Source organism: Cryptotermes secundus, unplaced genomic scaffold (assembly GCF_002891405.2).
Source record: "Cryptotermes secundus unplaced genomic scaffold, Csec_1.0 scaffold35, whole genome shotgun sequence".
Classification (NCBI taxonomy): domain Eukaryota; kingdom Metazoa; phylum Arthropoda; class Insecta; order Blattodea; family Kalotermitidae; genus Cryptotermes; species Cryptotermes secundus.
The window spans coordinates 40,390-59,809 of NW_019730102.1; the positions used below are offsets into that span (position 1 = coordinate 40,390).

The following is a 19,420-nucleotide window of genomic DNA, read 5'->3' on the forward strand; positions in this document are numbered from 1 at the left end:
GCAGCCCACTAAGTCACTGTCCAGTTAACCAGGAGTTTTGCTCAGAGAGAAGCAACCAATGCTGCTTTCATCGATGCAGTGTAGGACAAGGATACGTTACTCAAGGAATCCCTCAGCCAGGCAATGATGCTACAGACTGTAAACACAGCAGGAAGACAACTGGAGGTAAAGACTATAGCTCTGATGGGAAACCAGCCACAATTAACCACAATTAACAGTACTGGATGACCAATACAATGACAATTTAGGGACACTGGTTACTTAATAAGATACTGTTGTCAAAGACCTGACGAGATGGAATGCCTGAGAAGAGGACAATTAGGACTCAGGTAACATGTTAGGGATGGCATTAAGTGGGGGTCATCAGCATCATCAACCTCATCCCCTTGCTTCACACTCAACATGACAGCCTAATCACTGAGGGCATGAGACAAGTCAAGCTTTGGACCATCAGCACTGTGATGTCTGTGGCCATGACCAGGTCTGATATCATGGCAGGACTGCTTGACAGGAAGTCAAGTGATCATTTGTTCTGCAGACAGCGACTGGGGTGGACCTCTCTGTCTTGAAAGAGGCACTAGTGGAGCTGACTTTAGGGTGAAGTGAGCTACAGAAATTTGGTTGAACAGCATAGTGAAACTAGTTTTGAAAACTTCCAACTGAGAAAGACTGCACACAGTCAGAGTGTTTGTTCAAGCCTGACAAGAGCTACATGTCAGAATCACAAATGTGAGCAACTGAGACCAGGCACTGGCAGAAAATGCTACCTTGGGTCACTGAGGATCAGTTGCATGGGCAGTACCTGTTAATGGTTTGGAATTCCAAACTCCAGGGACTCCTGGGCTGTATGAACAACTTCAAGAGTTGGTGTCTAGTGCCAAACCAAACCTGAACACTGGTGGAGCTCCAAAAGCTGGAAGTGCCAATCCATGGATTCCAGTACACTTTTAAATGAAGAATAATGGATATGGATGGAGCGATTAGCGTTTACCACCATAATGACGATGGTGACAGGTAAGGTGATAGGTAAGGACTAACAGATGCCTGACACATTGGTAAAGGAGTCCAAAGTGTGAGTCATCTGTTAGTCCTTACCTATCACACTCTTCAGGAAGGACAGAGACCTTCAGTTCCGTGTGGACTGCCAAAAGCAAAATGGCATTACCAATAAGGGCTGCTTCTCAATACCAAGAATGGATGACACCCTGGATGTGCTTACCAGGACCAAATGATTCTCAACTTTGGACTTGAAGAGAGGATATGGGCACACTGCCCTGCACCCTGGAAACAAGGAGAAGACAACATTTTCTACCACTTCAGGACTGTGGAAGTTCACAGACATACCCCTTGGCCCCGTCAACACTCCAGCAATGTTTGAGTGCCTGATGGGATCCAGTGTGAGGGACTTCACTTATGAAGTGTATTTGATGATGTGATCATGTTGGTTTCACATTCCATGAGAAGCTTGATAACCTAAAGAAGGTGGTCCTGAGATTCTATGGGGCTCATCTTGAACTAAACCCCCTAAGTGCCAACTATTCCAGAATGAGGTATGGGACCTGGGACACACCATATTGACAGAGTGACAACAGACCCAGAGAAGATGCAGACAGTAAGGGAGTGGCCAAGAAACAAACAGAAGCTTGGGAGTTTCCCTGGTCTATACAGCTACTACAGGAGGTTCACAGCTGGAATTGTGGACGTCACAAAGCAGCTGACCGAACCTAGAGTAGATGCACAAACTTTTCAGTGGTCTCCAGAAGCAGACGCTATATTCCAGTCTTTGAAAGAGTTGCTGTATATGCCACCCATCAGTGACTACCCACAGCCAGAGGTGGAATTCAGTGTTGACAAGAATGAGAGTACTGTGGGAACTGATCTGCTGTTAGAAGTGCAGGAGAGTCAGGAGCATGTAGTGGCTTATTACAGCAGTACCCTGTCCAGGGCTAAGAAGAAATACTGCATGACCTGACAGGTGTTACTAGCTATTGTGAAGACAAAAGAATACTTCCACAAATACCTTTACATGCACTGACCACACCAGCCTAACCTTAGTTACTGGAAACCTTAATTTCCAGTATCTGAAAGGAAAGATAGCACAGTGGTTCCAATGTCTCCAGCAGTACAAATCTTGCCCAGGAGCAAGCGCTCATGCCAAGAAATTTGAAAAGCAGTCAGGCAGCCTCAATATATGAGCTGTTGCTGCTGACACTGTGGATGGCTCAGACTGTGCTGCTCTAAGAAGGGAGCAGCTAATGACATGGGACCAATTCTACAGGAAGTGAAGGCTGGATAGCATCCTGTGTAGGGACATAGTTGATCACAGTTCCATCTACAGAAGTTACTGGGCTCAATGGAACACTCTAGCAGTGACAAATGACATGCTATAGTGCCACTGTGGGGTGACTGACAGTGGGTCTAAAACAATTCAAATAGTTATTCCCCGGACAAATGTGAAGGAAGAACTGGAACAGCTCCATGGAGGATCTTCAGGAAGACATTTATGTGTCATCAAAACCTTGGACAGTGTCAGATTGGCACTACTGGCTACATGGGGGAAGTGATGTCAAGAGGAAGCGCCAACAGTGTGAGATGTGTGCAGCAAGCTCAGGTCTGATGAACCAGTATAACACTGCAGCAATATATGAGAGGATCACCATAGACACTGGACCCTTCCCAAAGAGTTGGACAAGCAATTTGTACATCCTGATTACCACAGCCTACTCCACCAAGTGATCTGAAGTTCATACCATCTCTACCTAAGAGGCACTGACAGTGGTTGATGCTCTGCTGACGAACCTCTTCTGCTACCTTGGGGTCCTAACAGAAATGTATGGCAACCAAAGCTGGAACTTCAGGTCATGACTTCTGCAAGAGGTATTACAAAGCCTGGGAATCTGCACAATACAGACCACCCCTATGCATCCACACTTGGCATGGTGGAATGATACATTAAAACATGAATGTACATCCGGGGAAGGTTGTTTCAACATGTCAAAGAGAATGGGATGAGAAAATATCCTCCTTCTTGCTGACCTACACAGCACCAATCCATGAGATCACAAGCAGGATACTTGCCAGCACAGTGTTCAGAAGACAGCTACGTCTTCTTTGAGGCTTGCTCTTTAGAGCTCTCTCGCATAAGGAGCAGCCCCATGACCAACTATATGAGAGACCTTGTGAAACAGCCGCATGATATCCAACATGATGCCTGTCAACATCTGAAGGTGCCAAAAGATAGGATAAAGGCCCACTGTGACCTCACAGCCAACTCCACAAGATTCCTGGAAGGAGATTAAATCTGGTTGAATCTCCCAACCAGGTTAGAGGGAAACAGAGTAAGCTGTCACCATCCTGAAGAGATCCTTATGAGGCGGTAACTCAGTTAATGATGTACATGATGATGGTGGTGGTGGTACACTTGGACAGACTGGTTCCACATCAAGGGGCAACTTGGGAGTAGCAGCCTTGAGGAGGTAACAGTGCCATGGGAGATGAGCATAGGAGATCATGTCACCAAGCCTGAGTGCATTTCTTGTCATGTCTGAAATGTTCAGGAAACCACTTGACTGATGAGGATGAGCGAGGTTGCCCACAAATATACTACAGTCTTCTATACTGGTGACGTGCCTGTCAGATGGTAAGTCCATTAATGTTCAGTTCAATTTAGTGCAGGACACAGAAGTCAAAGAGGTTTGTGCAGTGTGAGCAGTGAATGAACTGACATCAAAGAGAATAAGTTGTTATGGACAGTGGACAGTAAAGTATCAAAAATCATTACCTCACAGTACGATTCTATTCTACTTGTGGGGGGAGCAACATTTTGATAAAGGATTATATTACAATCCTGTAAAATGCCATCACAGCATGGAATGTCTTCAGGTTGTACATAGAAAAGAAAAAAAAAAAAGGTGTAAAGTTGTCCCTGTGCTTAATTAGTTATGCACTATGCCATGAAGACATATGGAGGAGTGCAGGTATAGCTCCACCCTTCTCAAACTCAGCACTAGGTGGGTGAGAGGTAAGCTCCACGCCTATGCCACTTTACCCACAGGGAAAGAGCCCCAACAGCCAACAAGAGGTGATCCTTCAGCTTGGGTATTTTGCAAAAAGGCACTAGAAATGGATAGATTGTTTTGAATGTTCCAGGTGGCATATGAAGGAAATCAATCTCTGTGAAAGAGCTTGTGAGAATATGAGGAACTGGCTCATGATTGTGTCCAATGGCACGGCATTGCCTTCAGTGGTATTCCACCTTCAGGTTTGGACATGACAGTATTATATAGATTAAACGTTTGCTGAATATACAAGATAATGAGGAGCTTTATAACTTGCACTCCTCTCCAAGTATAATTAGAATGACCATGTCAAGGAGGATGAAATGGGCAGGGCATGTAGCACAAATGGGGGCAAAGAGGAATGCATATAGGATATTGGTGGGAAAGCCGGAAGGAAGGAGACCACTGGGAAGACCAAGATGTAGGTGAGTGGACAATATTAAAATGGATCTTAGAGAGATCGATTGGATTGATCTGGCTCAGGAGAGGGACCAGTGGAGGGCCCTTGTGAACAAGGAAATGAACCTTCAGGTTCCATAAAATGCCGGGAAGTTCTTGAGTAGCTGCACAATTGGCAGCCTCTCAAGAAGGACTCAGCTCCATGAGTGAGTAAGTGAATATAAAAGATTTTGTTTAAAAAAGAGTGACTGCTAGGAATGAACATGACAACTACCAATAGTTAATCATGTGGGAGCATCTTGATCATTAAGTATACAACAAGATGATATGGCCTTCATCCACTGCTGTACTGTGAATATGAAAACATTTATTGTTACTAAACTTACCACAAATTATTCTAACTTACCAAATCCTCCTAACCTGTTAATAAATTTGGGATTCATTTAAGGTTACCAGTTCTAACAGATACCATTCAATTTAAACACTGCAACTGCACCATACATAACACAATGAAATTTGATTTAAATTACATTATTAGTGGTTCAATATGTCCCATCAGATTATAGGTTGACAATACAAATCACAAACTATCATCTAATAAGATGACAAGTGGCATGTCTGCTTGTATACATGAGGACAACTGTAAGTGCTAGAAAAGTAGTATCTAAATGCCTAATTTTGTGACAGCATATCATAATTACAGTCTGAGTATGCACATTAATGTCTGCAGTAATAATATTACTGCACATGTTCCATTGTAGAGGCTACAGTGAAACGTTATACCAGTGCTATCACCAAATTCACCAATATTATCTCAAAGGCTGCACCATAGCTTAAGCGGTTAGTCGCTGGCTTCCCACCGCTGCAGTCTAGTCAAGTGGGATTTGTGATGGACAAAGTGGCACTGGGGCATGTTTTCCCTGAGTACTTTGGTTTCCCCTGCCAATCCCCATTCCATCAAATTCTCCATAAGCATTATCACCAGTACAGGTACAATAGGATATCTGGAAGCTGACATGCCGAGGGTACTTAATATGGATTCCACCTCACACTATATGAAATCTTAACTACTGTAATCTACTATAATCTATTGTAAACAATTTTAGGTATTGTAACTTTGTTCTCTTATTGTAATCAGCAAATGTACAGTAACTGACTTGTCCTATATCATGTAACAATGATCTATAGGGACGAAAAAATAAATAAATAAATACTACTATAAAACTGCTACAGAAGAAACTGACAGCATAAAACCTGTACACATCCAAGGAAAATGTCATGAAATTAAGTCATCTTAGCTAATTTGTATAAATGTTCCTCTTCTTTTAAAAAACCCCATGTAATCACACAGCTTATGATGTAAAATTCAACAATACCTTGGCAGTGGTATTCTTCCATGTTTGAAAAGCATCTGTAGCAGCCTGAATAGCTTTAGCAGTGTCATATGCATCCATATCAGGAACAGAGCCCACAACCTTGCCACTGGCTGGATCTATTACATCGAACATCTTGCCACTGGCTGCTGCGACCCATGCCCCATTAATAAAAGCTTTGTCACGGACAAGCGGTACTTGAGTCTGCAGTACAGCATGTGTCTAACAAAAAGAAATATATAGAAGTTAACATGAATCTTATCCCTCACAATAACGTTGAAATGTGTTTATTCCATATTGTTCCTTTCTCTATGCAATGTACGACTTTTAGTGCAAAAAATGCCTTACCTGTCGTATAATTAGTCTCCCTAACCCCATTTCTTACAGGTTCCTGTCTGCAGTTACGAATATTCACTGAAATACTCGACACAATGAACTCCACAGTCAAGGGTTCGTATTAAAATATCTCACCACTATTTCATGAAGACACAGTGTACACGCACACAACACACAGTTCTCTCGTCTGAGTGCATTACGAGCATTACGAGATATTCTTTTAATCAATGTCACATTCATCTACATTCCAAACTTCGCAAATGATCAATTGAGGCAGCTGACAAAGGTAGATAACTCAAGTAGCTCAAGTACACTCAAGTAAATTAGAATGATATAACCGATTTAACTGATATATCCATTTAACTCGATATAACCTGCAATAGTACCAACACCAACAAATGAAATCGAATCACAAGAAACAGAAGGTTTTGATATACGCTTGGTCACCTTGGTACTTTATTTCATACCCAAGTTGCCGAAACTGTTACCGCTGTTAGGCGTTCTTGATTCTTGAGTGTAGAAAAGTTACTCTCTGCACGTCTGCAGTGTTGACGGATTTGATCGTTAGATGGTTTTGACAGCCTTGATTTCGGTGTGGAACTTAACATGTGCAGCACTTTTGAAGTCTCATATCGCTCACCTACTGATATATTTGAATTTTGAGTAAGTGTAAGTTTAAAAAATTATAAGTGTGACAAGCAGAGACACATTGTCAACGTGACGAAATAAGTGGTTTGCATTTTGCTTAGTCCACATCGGCCGCATTAATTAACCAGTTGCCACCAGAGTCTTTAGATGCACTTACATGATAGATTTTACAACCTCTGCCAACTGGCAAGTAATGTGGGAAGGACAGCGAGGTGAAAGTTTCTCGGTTATTTCAGGGTACAAATCTGGAATAAGCATCAGTTAAAGAAAAGTATGAATCTGATCGAAAAGTGATTGTACTATAGTTTAATCAAGGAAGACTTCTTCAAGTGCTACAGATTCCTGGACTAATGCCCCACCTTAACTAGGAGTGTTGAGTGGTAGGTCATATTTGTTTCTAGGCTTTTCTTCCTGTGAATGGCAGGATTGTAACTGTCTCCGTGCATGTAATGTAAATATGAACCTTGAACTGTATAAATAATATAGCCTTTTTTTTTACTGCTCACAGATTAGGTTATGTTGTATCTGAGTTTAGGCACTAAGAAATCGTAGCAGCCCAGAACGCTAAGCGAATAATGTACACTCACATCCGTGATGATAAAGACAGTAACTTTTAATGGTACGAGCATATAATTTTTATAAGGCTTTTGCCCCAAATTAATGCAGATGAATGCATGAGGAGATTTTGTGACACAGTTCCTGCTCATAATTTATCCCTATCTCTAATTACCATTGTATAGTATAGTCCTTGACAAGCTAATGATCATTCAGCTAGTCAAATTCCTTGCCTTGAAGAAATGTGAAGACTCATTATGGAGTTCACAGCAGCCTGTTACTGGCCCTTACGTGGACCAACATGAATCCAGTCCTTACTTCCCCACATTTCCTTCACTTACATTTTAAAGCTATCCTGTGATCTGTGCCTAGATCTTCCAAGTTGTCTCCTTGCTTTAGTTTTCCAATCAGAATTTGTATCAGTTTCTCTTCTGTCCTCTCTGATGCATGATACATTCCCCACCCATCTCATTCTCCATGGTTTGATCATCCTCCTAATAGTCCAGCAAAGAGTAAGAATTCTGAAGTTCCCATTTATGCCTTTTTCTCCCATCTTATTTTATTTGCCTCTTGTTGAAGCCATAAAGGTAGTAGTGAGGAAGTATCTGCAAATGTTTCTAAGTATCTGATTTTATTGTGGTAAATGGACTGACATTTTGTTTTATGTTCACTCAGTGAGTGGGGTCTTTGTAACTACAAAATGTTGCTTATATATATATACACAGGTGTATCAAAACTCAGCAGCAAAACTTCATGAACAGCCTCCTCATATAGAGAGAAGAAAAGCGTATGACAACATGGGTCCGGAAATGCATAATTACAGAGTTATCTGAGTGTGTAATTTACGGATTGCATGCCGACACGTCCTGTTTGCCGGAATAAAAATGTGAGACACTGGTTGCCATTGTTACACAAGTCATCATGTTGCAAATCAATTTGATGTGGGCCTGAATACCTCTTGGACACGCAGATGATATCCTGTCGTCTCCAGTTAAGTAGCTATAGCCATATCCAAAAGGTGTGTATGACATCTGTTATCTGTGATTATTAAGTGTTGGTTGCAGTCTGCTGTGAAGTGATATGTAATGTATACAAATGAAGAACTCGCAAACATGCGTTACATGTATGGTTTGGCGGATGGTAATGCTTCAGAGGCGCATCTCTTGTATCAGGAAGGCTACCCAATGCTCAGGTTGCCAGACTGAAAGACATTTGAAGGAATCAATCGCCACCTGTGCAAACACAGGAGTTTTGCACGTCCACCAGGCACAGGGGGACGACCAAGAAGTACAACCCCTGAGGACGAGGAAGATGTACTCAACGCTGTGGATCAAAGTCCTGGAGTCAGCACAAGGCAGTTAGTCCTGCAGAAGAATATCCCGCACGTGACCATCTGGAGATTGCTATGAGAACAGCTCCTGTATCCATGTCATCTACAGCATGTACAAGCCTTGTCTCCTGTGGATTATCCTGCAAGAGTAACGTTCTACTGGTGGTTCCTGCAACAATGCAGTGCGACGCCTAACTTCACAGCTGTTGTGTTGTTCACAGATGAGGCGACATTCACAAGGGATGGAATCCAAAATTTTCATAATCAGCACATGTGGGCGGACACAAATCCCCGTGCAACTATCCAGTCGTCTCATCAACAGAGGTTCGCCATTAACATCTGGGCCAGCATTGTTGGTACCCTACATTATTCCAGACAAGCTTATTGGACAGAACTACACAGATTTCTTGCATACTACATTGCCTGATTACTTGGAAGACATGCCACTAGCATCCTGTCAACATCTGCACTTCATGCATGATGGTGCTCTCACACATTTCAGTCTGTCTGCCCGCAGGCACCTTAATGCACATTATCCTGGGCGCTGGATAGGTAGAGGTGTACCGATTGCTTGGCCACCATGCTCTCCTGACCTAAACCCCCTGGCTTTTACCTGTGGGGACACTTAAAGTCTGTTGTGTATTTGACTGTTGTTGCTGATGTACCAACTCCCCATGCACGAATTGTGGCAGCCTGTCAGACAGTACGCACTACACCAGGCATTTTTGATCATGTGCGGCACTCCATGTGACAACGAGCAGAGGCCTGTATTCAGGCAGGAGGAGTTCACTTTGAACATTTCCTCTGATATGTGACCAGAGTGTTCCAGTTGGCATTACAGACGTATTCATTGTAACAGTGCAACAATGTTGGGAGTGTCGGATTGCACTAATGTTACTAAAAGGTCGGATAACTCTGTAATTATGCATTTCCGGAACCATGTTATCATACACTTTTTTCTTCTCTCTATATGAGAAGTCAGATCCTCAAGTTTTGCCATTGAGTTTTGATACACACTATATATATAATGTCCCCAAACAAATGGAGTATTTTATGTTAGATGATCACAGTACAGGAGCTCCACTGTCACACCACTTATGTTCAGATATTGTATTCAAGAAATCATGCATATTGTATTCCCAGTATGTAGAAGTACCATCTTCATATGAGAGAGCACTACCAATAAGTCATATTTTGAATTTTAGGTGCTGTATACTGTTTCAACATATGGAAGTTTTGCAAACAGTACCACCTAGCTTTCTGCACGTTTGTAGTCCCCATCTTTGTTTCCATACTGCTTACTACTTATAAACAAGTGACTGTTTATTTAAATGTTCTGAATCTTTTTTTTTAATTTCTAGATTTCCAATGATTGGTCATAGTAAATTTGACAGTTTCATTATTTCAAAGGCACAATAGATCACTGTGGTCGCAGTGCAAGGGCAAAGAAGGCCCACCCCTTGTACATTCATTCATTCATTCATTCATTCATTCATTATTTTAAAAAGAACCCAATGAACACTAGTTGCTTTCACTAGCTTGTTTGTGTGTGTGTGTGCGCATGCATGTGTGTTGAACATGTATTACTAAAACACTTTAATGACAACCAATTTTAGATAATTTTGAGAAATCTCATTCTTATCAGCTTCATATAGAATTGTACTCAGTATGCTTCTGGTGAAGTTAATTCTATACACAGATTAAATTTTTGCTATAATATAGGCCGACTTTAGATCACCAGTTCAGAGACATAATAAAGCAGGGCTTCTGTCAACATTTACTTAATTTTGTTAGATTCCATGTGAAAGCATATTGCTAAAGACATGCACAAGTTGTATATCACCTACAAATGAGTCTTGTGCCACGCTTAACAAATTCATGGTTCAGAGAGTTCTATTTTCTGGATAAAACAATGTGTAGTCTGTTGAAAGTCAACAGACATTTTGAGGGAACATGTCATCTACATCTTTAGTGTTAAATAACAAGCTAAGCAAGAAATCAGTGTGAGGCTGGTAGCATGCAGATCAATTAGCTTGCCAAAATTTTGGATTTTATAGGACAGTTCTGCGGATGAGCCAACAGGAACTGACTTGCTGTCTTGCATTTCCCTCCAGATTCCTGTACAATCTGAAATTTTGGAAAGCAGATTGCTCTGCCTGCTACCACTTTCATGCTGTTTTCTTGCTTGGCTTTTACCTTGACCCTGAAGATGGAGGTGTCATGTTCCTCCAAAACATCAGTTGACTTTCAGTGGACTACACAGCATTGTATCCCAGAAGATAAAAGTTTTCATATCCACTGCTATAACAATCTTAGTCAAACATAAATTTGTGATTTTATTTGTGTGTTGTGTAAGATGCAGCTTGAGCCCATTTAGGAAGCAAACAGAGTGCAGCCCTTTGCTCAGTTGTTAAAGGAAACAATTGAGATTCTTGACAGAATTTGTGTCAGAGTTTAAGATTTGTGTCTTGGGTAGCTTGGCTTCGAAATTGATGCAATTGAATTCTCTTTTATCATTTTCTGGCATGAATTTTAGATAAATGAGCATTACAATACAGACTTTAAAGAAATGAGTTCATGAGATTTATTAACTATAATTAACTTTTATTCTGCCATGTAAGGGTTGGATTCATACTTTTTATGATATATATTTTTGTTAATAATGAATTTAATGTGTGATCAGAATGTACTGATTCATTATCTGGCAGAATATTCAAGGACTGTATATTTCGCACTCAATCAGAAATGTACAAGAAATTATACATAGACAGTGAGTGCTAGCAGATGGTGCAGACATTCTTTTGGATCTATTACATAAACAAAATGACACGCCTTTTCCAGCCATATGAATGTTGTATGTGAGAAGGGAGTTTGTATACTACCGATACTTGCTGAGAGAGAACATGGTAGATGTTCATGTAATATGAGTGATGCATTATAGTGACAGCCCATTATCTGCATCATATTTATTTCTACTGAAATATCCTCTCATGATTTATTACTTAAAATATAGATATTGGGAGTTATGTTTATTCTTTTTACAGAGTGTTCACTTCATGTTTAATCCAGTATTAGTATTTAAGAGAAGATAAAATGGTGGATGAAAGTTTAAAGTACATTATTTAAGTACAGTATATAATGTGTTAGATTCACTTCAGAGCTTAAAATTATTTTACAGCATTGGAGCATGGAGATACTGAAGATTTAATGTTGAAGATTATGAAATGCACGATGAATGAATGACCTGTCATTGTGCCTGTGTTACTTGAAGTTCTGAAGATGGGGGAAATAATTGGATCTGCAAGTTTCTTGCATTTGGGAGACATTGTCTCCCTCTATGCTGAAGGCAATGTTTGTGGCTTCCTTAGTACCCTAGGGTGAGTATGTTTCCAGACACATGTGATACTGATGTACATAGATGAATAGGTATACACTATTATTTGTATTTATATTTGTATTTATTGTAAGTTCAAGAGATCCAAAGATGGATATAGAACATGTCATAAAAATAATATAGAGCACAGAATACATACATAGTTACTACACAACTAGACAGTACAATGAATACAACAATAATAAAAATTATCTATTTAGATATTCATCCATAGTATAAAACATATGAGTGTTCAAGAAATGCCTAATACAACCTTAAACTTTTTAAAATTATTGATCTCTATGGCCAGTTTATTAAATATTTTTATACCAGCATAATAAACCCCTTTTTGATAAATAGTTAAATTAGCTTGAGGTAGATACAAATCTTGTCTTTGTCTGGTATTAATAGTATAAGAATAAATGTTTGATGGAAAAAGAACTTTATTTTGCAATACAAATACTAACAATGAAAATATATGTATATTGTGATGCAAATGATACAATATTCCTCTCTTTAAATATGTTTCTACATGAAACTATTGCCATAACCCAACATCGCTCTGATAGCCTTTTTTGGAGAAGAAAAATAGTAGAACTGAGATGAGTTTCCCCAAAAGATGATACCATAGCTCATTAATGAGTGAAAAAATGAATAATACCAGTAGATTACCTTTAGAGCTGAAATAGACATATAATACTTCATATTTATAATAGTATAACAAGCTTTACTTAAATTTTACAAGTAAATCAATATGATTCTTCCATATAAAGGCACTATCAACTATAACTCCCAAGAATTTAGTACTGAGGGTACTGTTGATAAACTTATTATTATGATTTATTGTAAAAGTATCTGACATTACTGTCTTAGTTTTACATTGAATACAATGTGTCTTGTTAAAGTTTAAAGATAATTTATTATCTCTAAACTATGCATTTAAGGTTTCTATTGTTATAAGAATATTCATGCTAAGATCATTTGTATTACAATGTGAAAATAAGATGCTAGTATCATCAGCAAAAATTATAATTTTTGCTGATGATACTAGCATCTTATAATTATAGGTGTAGAAAATATATTTTAATATTTTAGGCAAGTCATTTATATATAAGAGAAACAACAAAGGTCCTAATAACAGACCCTTGCAGCACTCCCTGCAAATCTGAGGATACTGTATTCACATCACTTTTATGTATTACTGTTCTAATATATCTGTTACTTAAATGAAATTCATAAATTGCTTGATCTTTCCCAATAATACCATAAAATTTAAGTTTGTAGAACAAGATATCATGATCTCTGCAGTCAAAAACTTTGTCCAGATCACAAAAAACACGTGCCACCAATTGTTTGCTGTTCATAGAATTTAGAATCTCTGTAATGAATTTGTAAATTGCATTATCTGTTTTTAATCCTTTCACTTGTTGGTAACATATGGAAACGTAGTTTTACATTTATGTATGCATATACAGGATGTTTAAAAAGGGACACTCCAGATTTGATTGCACATAAGTATGTTATTACATAGAAAATGTAACTGTATTTGATGTCTCTGAGTTCAGTAGTCTCAGGAGAGTGTACTGGCCTTGGTGACAAGATCAAGAACCAGCAGCGATTAAGATGATGCACTCAATAGAACAGCATGAGCTCTTAGTGAAAAGACTGAATTAGACTGCTAGTGTTATCATGATTTTCACTGTCATTTTTGAATGCAGGAAAGCACCAAGTAAGTCAGAATAAAGAGATTAGTTTAGAAGTTTGAAATGACTAGGAGTGTGATAAACGGTAATGATGAGAAGCCTGTCAGAACACCAGAAATTATTGACCTGTTGAGCAGACATGATTACAGATTCTCAAGAAATCTGTAAGACATATTTTTCAACAACTTAACTTGGTTGCAACTTCAACATGCAGGATAGTTTGAGAAGGCGTGAAACTCTTTGCAGACAAAATAAAAATGCAGCAAGCCCATCTTCAGGCTGCTAAAGCCAGGATTATTGACTTCTGTGAAGATATTTCTGGAGGACAATCCAGTTAAGTGATAAGGCCCATTTTCATTTTAATGGCTACATGGACAAGGAGAATATGCATGTATGGGCCAGTGAACACCATCATAACACAATGGACACACCATTACACCCTGAAAATGTACAGTGTGATGTCTTCTGCCAAGTGGTGCTGATGAGCCAATTTTTTCATCTCCAATATGACTGATGATCATTAGCTTCATGCCCTACAAGAAGAATTTCTTCCATTGTTCCAAGAAATGGCTGTGAATTTCAGGAAAAAACATGTTTTTTTCCAGCAAGATGGGGCTTGGCCACACACTGTAAATACAGTGTTGGGTGTGCTCAGTGAGCATTTAGATAACAGAGTGTTGTCTAATCATTTTTCTGAACAGCTCAGATGGCATTGGTGCTGGCCACATTACTGTCCAGATCTTAATCTTGACACCAAGACAGGCTTGCCAACTGCCTGTTGATCATAATGTGACTTTATTTTTTACTTGACTTTCACTGTGAGTGGTAGTTGAGGGCCAGTTATGAGACAGTAGAAAGCCTGCAACGACATGAGCACAGAAGCACAGAAGACATTGCTGGGTGCCACTACAAGGCAATGACTGGTGAAGACATACCAGACTGAGTAGACTTGGTATTTGCAGTAGTGGTGTGTTAAGTGAGTAGATTGGCTGTAGTGTTATAGTTACTTGTAGTTACGAGTAATAAACATTCAATAAATCTAATTATCAATCCAGACTCCCTGTTTAGTCACTAACACATGTCAGTATAATTAAAATTAAGTTCATTCTTCATGTCTCAGTAACATATAGTTGCCATCTTGAGGGGTATAAATAGCATAAAAGTTTTTTAATACTGTGAAACCTCACTAATTTGGAATTCACTATAAATTGGATAACTGGTGTGGGGTCCTCCCCCCACATTACATAGATTTTCATGGAACATCTGGAGCTGACCCAGGTGATGTTCATAACTGGCTTAATAAGGATGACGAGATCTTTAAGATACCAAAATCTCACCAAAAGGATGGTTCAAGTGCAGAGGATGAGGAATATGAGAAGAAAGAAGACACTGTGCGTAAAGGTAAAGAGGATGATTCAAGTGAAGAGGATGAGGATGATTCAAGTGAAGAAGATGAGGAAGATGAGAAGAAAGAAGAAACATAATCAGAAACAGATATTGAATTTCTGTAAAGTTTTTAAATTGTGGTTTCTGTTTAATTTCTTTGACTTTAAATGTGTATATTGGGACATAACTACATGATCATTGTCCGTGCCATGGTAACAGCTGGGTAAACATGTACGAGGGTCATACTGAAAGTCATGAGCAACAATTTTTTGTAAAGTAACATGCTTTATTATTGCCAAACCAACTACACAACCACAATTTACAGACCTTTCTTTATTTTCCCACATAATCGCCACGTCTTTGTACACATTTCTCCCAGCGTTCTGGGAGTTTGAAAATTACCCTTCTGTAAAATTCCGTTTCAGCCATATGTAGACACTGACACAGTGCTTTCTGAATTGCCTCCCTTGTCTCAAAACGTTGTCCATGCAGCTGATCCTTCACAAATCCGAAACGATGGTAGCTGTAGGGTGCCAGATCAGGGCTATAGGAGGGGTGTGGAAGAACTTCCCACCCCATCTTTGCAATTGCTTCCAATGTGAGGCGAGTGGCGTGGGGGCGAGTGTTGTCATGCAGGATGATGATGTTTCATCCAGGACGTTTATCACGCAATGTACGATGGAGCTTGTGCAGCATCTGGACATAACGAGCAGCATTGATGGTTTGCCCAGGTTCCAGGGATTCGGCCAGAATAAACGCCTCTGCATCCCATAAGACTGTGCCCATCACCTTCGCAGCTGATGGCACTGTCTTTGCCTTCGTTTTTGATGGAGAATGCAAATGGTGCCATTCCATACTCTGCCGTTTCATTTCAGGCTCGAAATGGTGAAACCAGCTTTCATCACCTGTCACAATACAGAGCAAAAAATCATCGCCTTTGTGTCGATATCTCTGCAGCAGTTCTGAGGTGATGGCTTTTCGCTGACCTTTGTGGTCTTCGCTCAATAACCGCGGGACTCAACGAGCACAAACTATACTGCACTGTACCCTATTGCAAGTTTTCAGGCTATTGTGTCCACAGTCACACACCCGTCATCTTGAATGATCTCATCCACTCTTTCCTTGTTGCATTCAGTTGAAGCTGTTCGAGGACAACCGCTCCGAGGCTCATCTTCAGTGCTGGTGTTCCCGTCTTTAAAATGTTTCACCCATCTTCAAACACTGCTTGCACCTATGCACACGCTTCCATAAGCACGCTGAAGTCTGGTGAATTTCTGCAGCAGGGATTTCCTCTTTCACAAAAAAATTTGATGACAGGACGCTGATGAAATGACATATCGTTGGCCATTTTGTTAGGAGTGATACTGGTCACGTGATGCAAGCTATTGACGTCACAAGGCCCTCAAGGTTAACACAACAGCTGGTTCCACCTACCACCCTACTGTCTTTTGTCTGCTGTTCCCAGGTTGCGTGCAAAAAGAAGTTGCTCATGACTCTTGGTACAACCTACGTAACAATGACTAGTCTATTGCTAGGCAATGGGCACCATGAAGGTTATATAAGGAGAACTCAGGCAGAGAATTAGTGAGGTGAGAGTTGGCAGTTGGACCAATGAATTGCGGGTTGTGAAATGGTAGCCATTCATCAATGATATAAGCATGAGAGCAGAAGACTCTGCATTGTTGGGAACCATAACCAAGCAATGACTAGTGAAGATGATATCAGACTCAGCATATGCTATAGTCATTTGTTGTAGTGTGTGAATGAGCATTTTAATTACTTGTACTTACAATTTATAAGTGTTCAGTAAATCCAGTTACCAGTCAAAACTCCATGTCTAGTCACTAATGTGTGACAATATTTCCCACCTCCACTGGCATAGTTTTTCAGCTGGACCACAAGGGGCAGTTCCTTTTAGTAATAAAAGTGGGTGGGGGGAGAGTATTAGCCTAATCGACACTTAACACTTTGGCACCACAAGAGGTGATTCACTGTGGCTTTAGATTTAATAAGATAGACCTGAACTAATTGTGCCAAGAGGCCCAACAAAGTAGGAATGCTTGCAGTATTCTGTGATTTCAAGGAGGAAATAGAATCAGGTGGCAAAATAGTTGGGACAGTGGACAGTGTTCAGAATATCAGTCAAAGAGATTGAAAGACTGTTATTCACCATGGTCAGGAACCTTCAGATGTAGCTTAGATGGCATATTGTTACCATCCCTTATTGCCCAGTTTTTGGAGAATAGCTGCTGATGTCAAACAAACATGCAGCATCAAATGCGCTTACACATCCACATGCATGCGTGTTGTTAAGCAAACATGTAGAAATGTGCACTTTTTGCACCAGTGTGGAAATTATAGAATTTTGGGATTAAGTAATTAGTTTGTGCATAATCTCCAAATAATTTCCAGTAGTTTGTCACACATGCAGTTAATGAGATGTCCCGTTCTTTTTCATTGCAGTTTGGTTGATGATCGAAGTGTGGTGTGTCCAGAGGCTGGTGATCTCAACAACCCACCAAAAAAATTCCGAGGTATGCTTCTTTAATAATTATTATTTTTTATATTTGTATGACCGTCTCTGTGGTCTAGTGGTCAGGGTTCATGGCTATAGGTCCAGAGGTCCCTGGTTCGATTCCCAGCGCTACCAGATTTTATGAGAAGTAATAGACCTGGAACGTAGTCCCCTCAGCCTCGTTAGGATAACTGAGGAGCTATATCAAGGAAATAGCGGCTCTGGTCTAGAAAACTAAAATTAACAGCCATGGGGATTCGTTGCGCTGACTATGCCACACCCTGTATGTGCTGAAGTTGACACTAACTTCACTGACAAGCAGTGCTCACTCAATTGGTATTATTTGCTTGTGAGCTCAAGCCATGGAGTTTTTTTTTATTTTTTTTATTTGTATTTTTTATAGATGTGTGCCTTGTCCCCCATTTATGCCATATAGATGAGACATCATTCATCTCAGAAAATGTCCCCCCCTTCTCCCCCTCTCATTGTTCTAAATGAGCAGCTTGTATCTTCATCCCCTTCGGCAAATTCTTGGGTAGTAACTGAAGGTAGGCCACAAGCACTTCTACACATGTTCTTTCAACCACTCTTTGTTGTCATCCTGTCACTTTTCATTCCCTGCTAAATAGTATGTGCAGTGTGCCAGTGTTCTTAAATTAATCAGTGATTTCACTGAGATATCATATATCCTATTGCTTTGATTTTTGATGTGAATACTTCTGTACTTTTATATGAAATAATTATTATGATCATTATATCATATGATCTCATTCTTTGTACTGATCTGGTGAATTTTCAAAATATGAGGGAAAGTCAGTAAATAGGTCTCAAATGGATAAAAAAAGTAAAACATGGTTTTTGAACATAGAAAAAACATTCATTTCTCGACATATTCTCCACCAACATTGATGCACTTGTCCCATTGCTTTACCAATGTGTTGAAACCTGCAACTTATAAATCTTTTGACTGTTGTCTGAGACACTTCTGCACCTCCATTTCAACCTCTTCATCATCAGCAAAATGTTTGCCACCCAGCTGTGAACTGCTTTACACATCAAACACTGCCCACTGTAAACAAGAAATATTTCTTTATGAATATTCTTTGCATTGAGTCCTTTTGCCCACAGAAAATGCACAACAGAACACTTCTCTTCTGTAGTACACCCCTCAAGCATGGTCACCATTTTGACTGCTGGAAACAGCCTTTGAGCATGTGCATGCATTTCTCCAACCTAGACTGTCATCAAGCTGGTCTGTGCTTCTACGTAGTCATTTTACGTTATATTGCATTACATTGCATTCTCAGGATTCAAAGTTAGTCAGAATGACTTTAGGATGTAGAGTATGTCAAATGAATACAAAAACATATGTACAGTACAACTGAAGTTTTCACACAAGAAAACCCAAGAAAACACAGTGGTTACACCTGAGGCTATTCAAAACTACATCCTTATATAGACATCGTTATTGTCAACTTACGCTGTTTCATCAAGTTTCAAATGGATGGGTCATTTTTTAGACAATAAGTATTCATCAACAGAGTATAATGTGTGTTTAAGTATCGTTTTACTGCTTTTTCAGTCATGAGACTTTTGTGGTCAGACAGCAGATCCTAGCATAATATGTGCTCTTCTGCAAACATGAGAGTTAGCAGTTGGTTTATGGACATAGTGCTTGTGTCGTGTTAACGCTGTGTACATCTCCTTTGGTCTGAAAATGTTCTTTGTTATTTGTAACAAAGTT

At 39.7% G+C, this 19,420-nt stretch overlaps 2 protein-coding genes across 6 annotated transcripts in view; one reads left to right on the top strand and one right to left on the bottom strand.

The window, feature by feature from the left end:
• LOC111865980 (succinate-semialdehyde dehydrogenase, mitochondrial) overlaps window positions 1-6,536 on the bottom strand; it is a 37,996-nt gene extending 31,460 nt beyond the window's left edge. The window contains exons 1-2 of the mRNA XM_023854428.2: window positions 6,179-6,536; window positions 5,834-6,052 (exon numbers count right to left, since the gene is read on the bottom strand). Coding sequence (XP_023710196.1) covers window positions 5,834-6,052; window positions 6,179-6,208 — 249 coding nt within the window. The 5' untranslated portion in view covers window positions 6,209-6,536. The remainder of the gene's footprint in view (window positions 1-5,833; window positions 6,053-6,178) is intronic.
• Window positions 6,537-6,633: 97 nt separating this feature from the next.
• LOC111865978 (inositol 1,4,5-trisphosphate receptor) overlaps window positions 6,634-19,420 on the top strand; it is a gene marked incomplete at its 3' end in the record, with an annotated part of 252,641 nt that continues 239,854 nt past the window's right edge. For 4 of the 5 annotated variants that reach the window (XM_033752056.1, XM_033752058.1, XM_033752055.1 and 1 more), the window contains 3 exon segments: window positions 6,634-7,194; window positions 11,878-12,076; window positions 17,625-17,695. In XM_033752056.1, coding sequence (XP_033607947.1) covers window positions 11,979-12,076; window positions 17,625-17,695 — 169 coding nt within the window. 5 annotated transcript variants of the gene reach the window in all.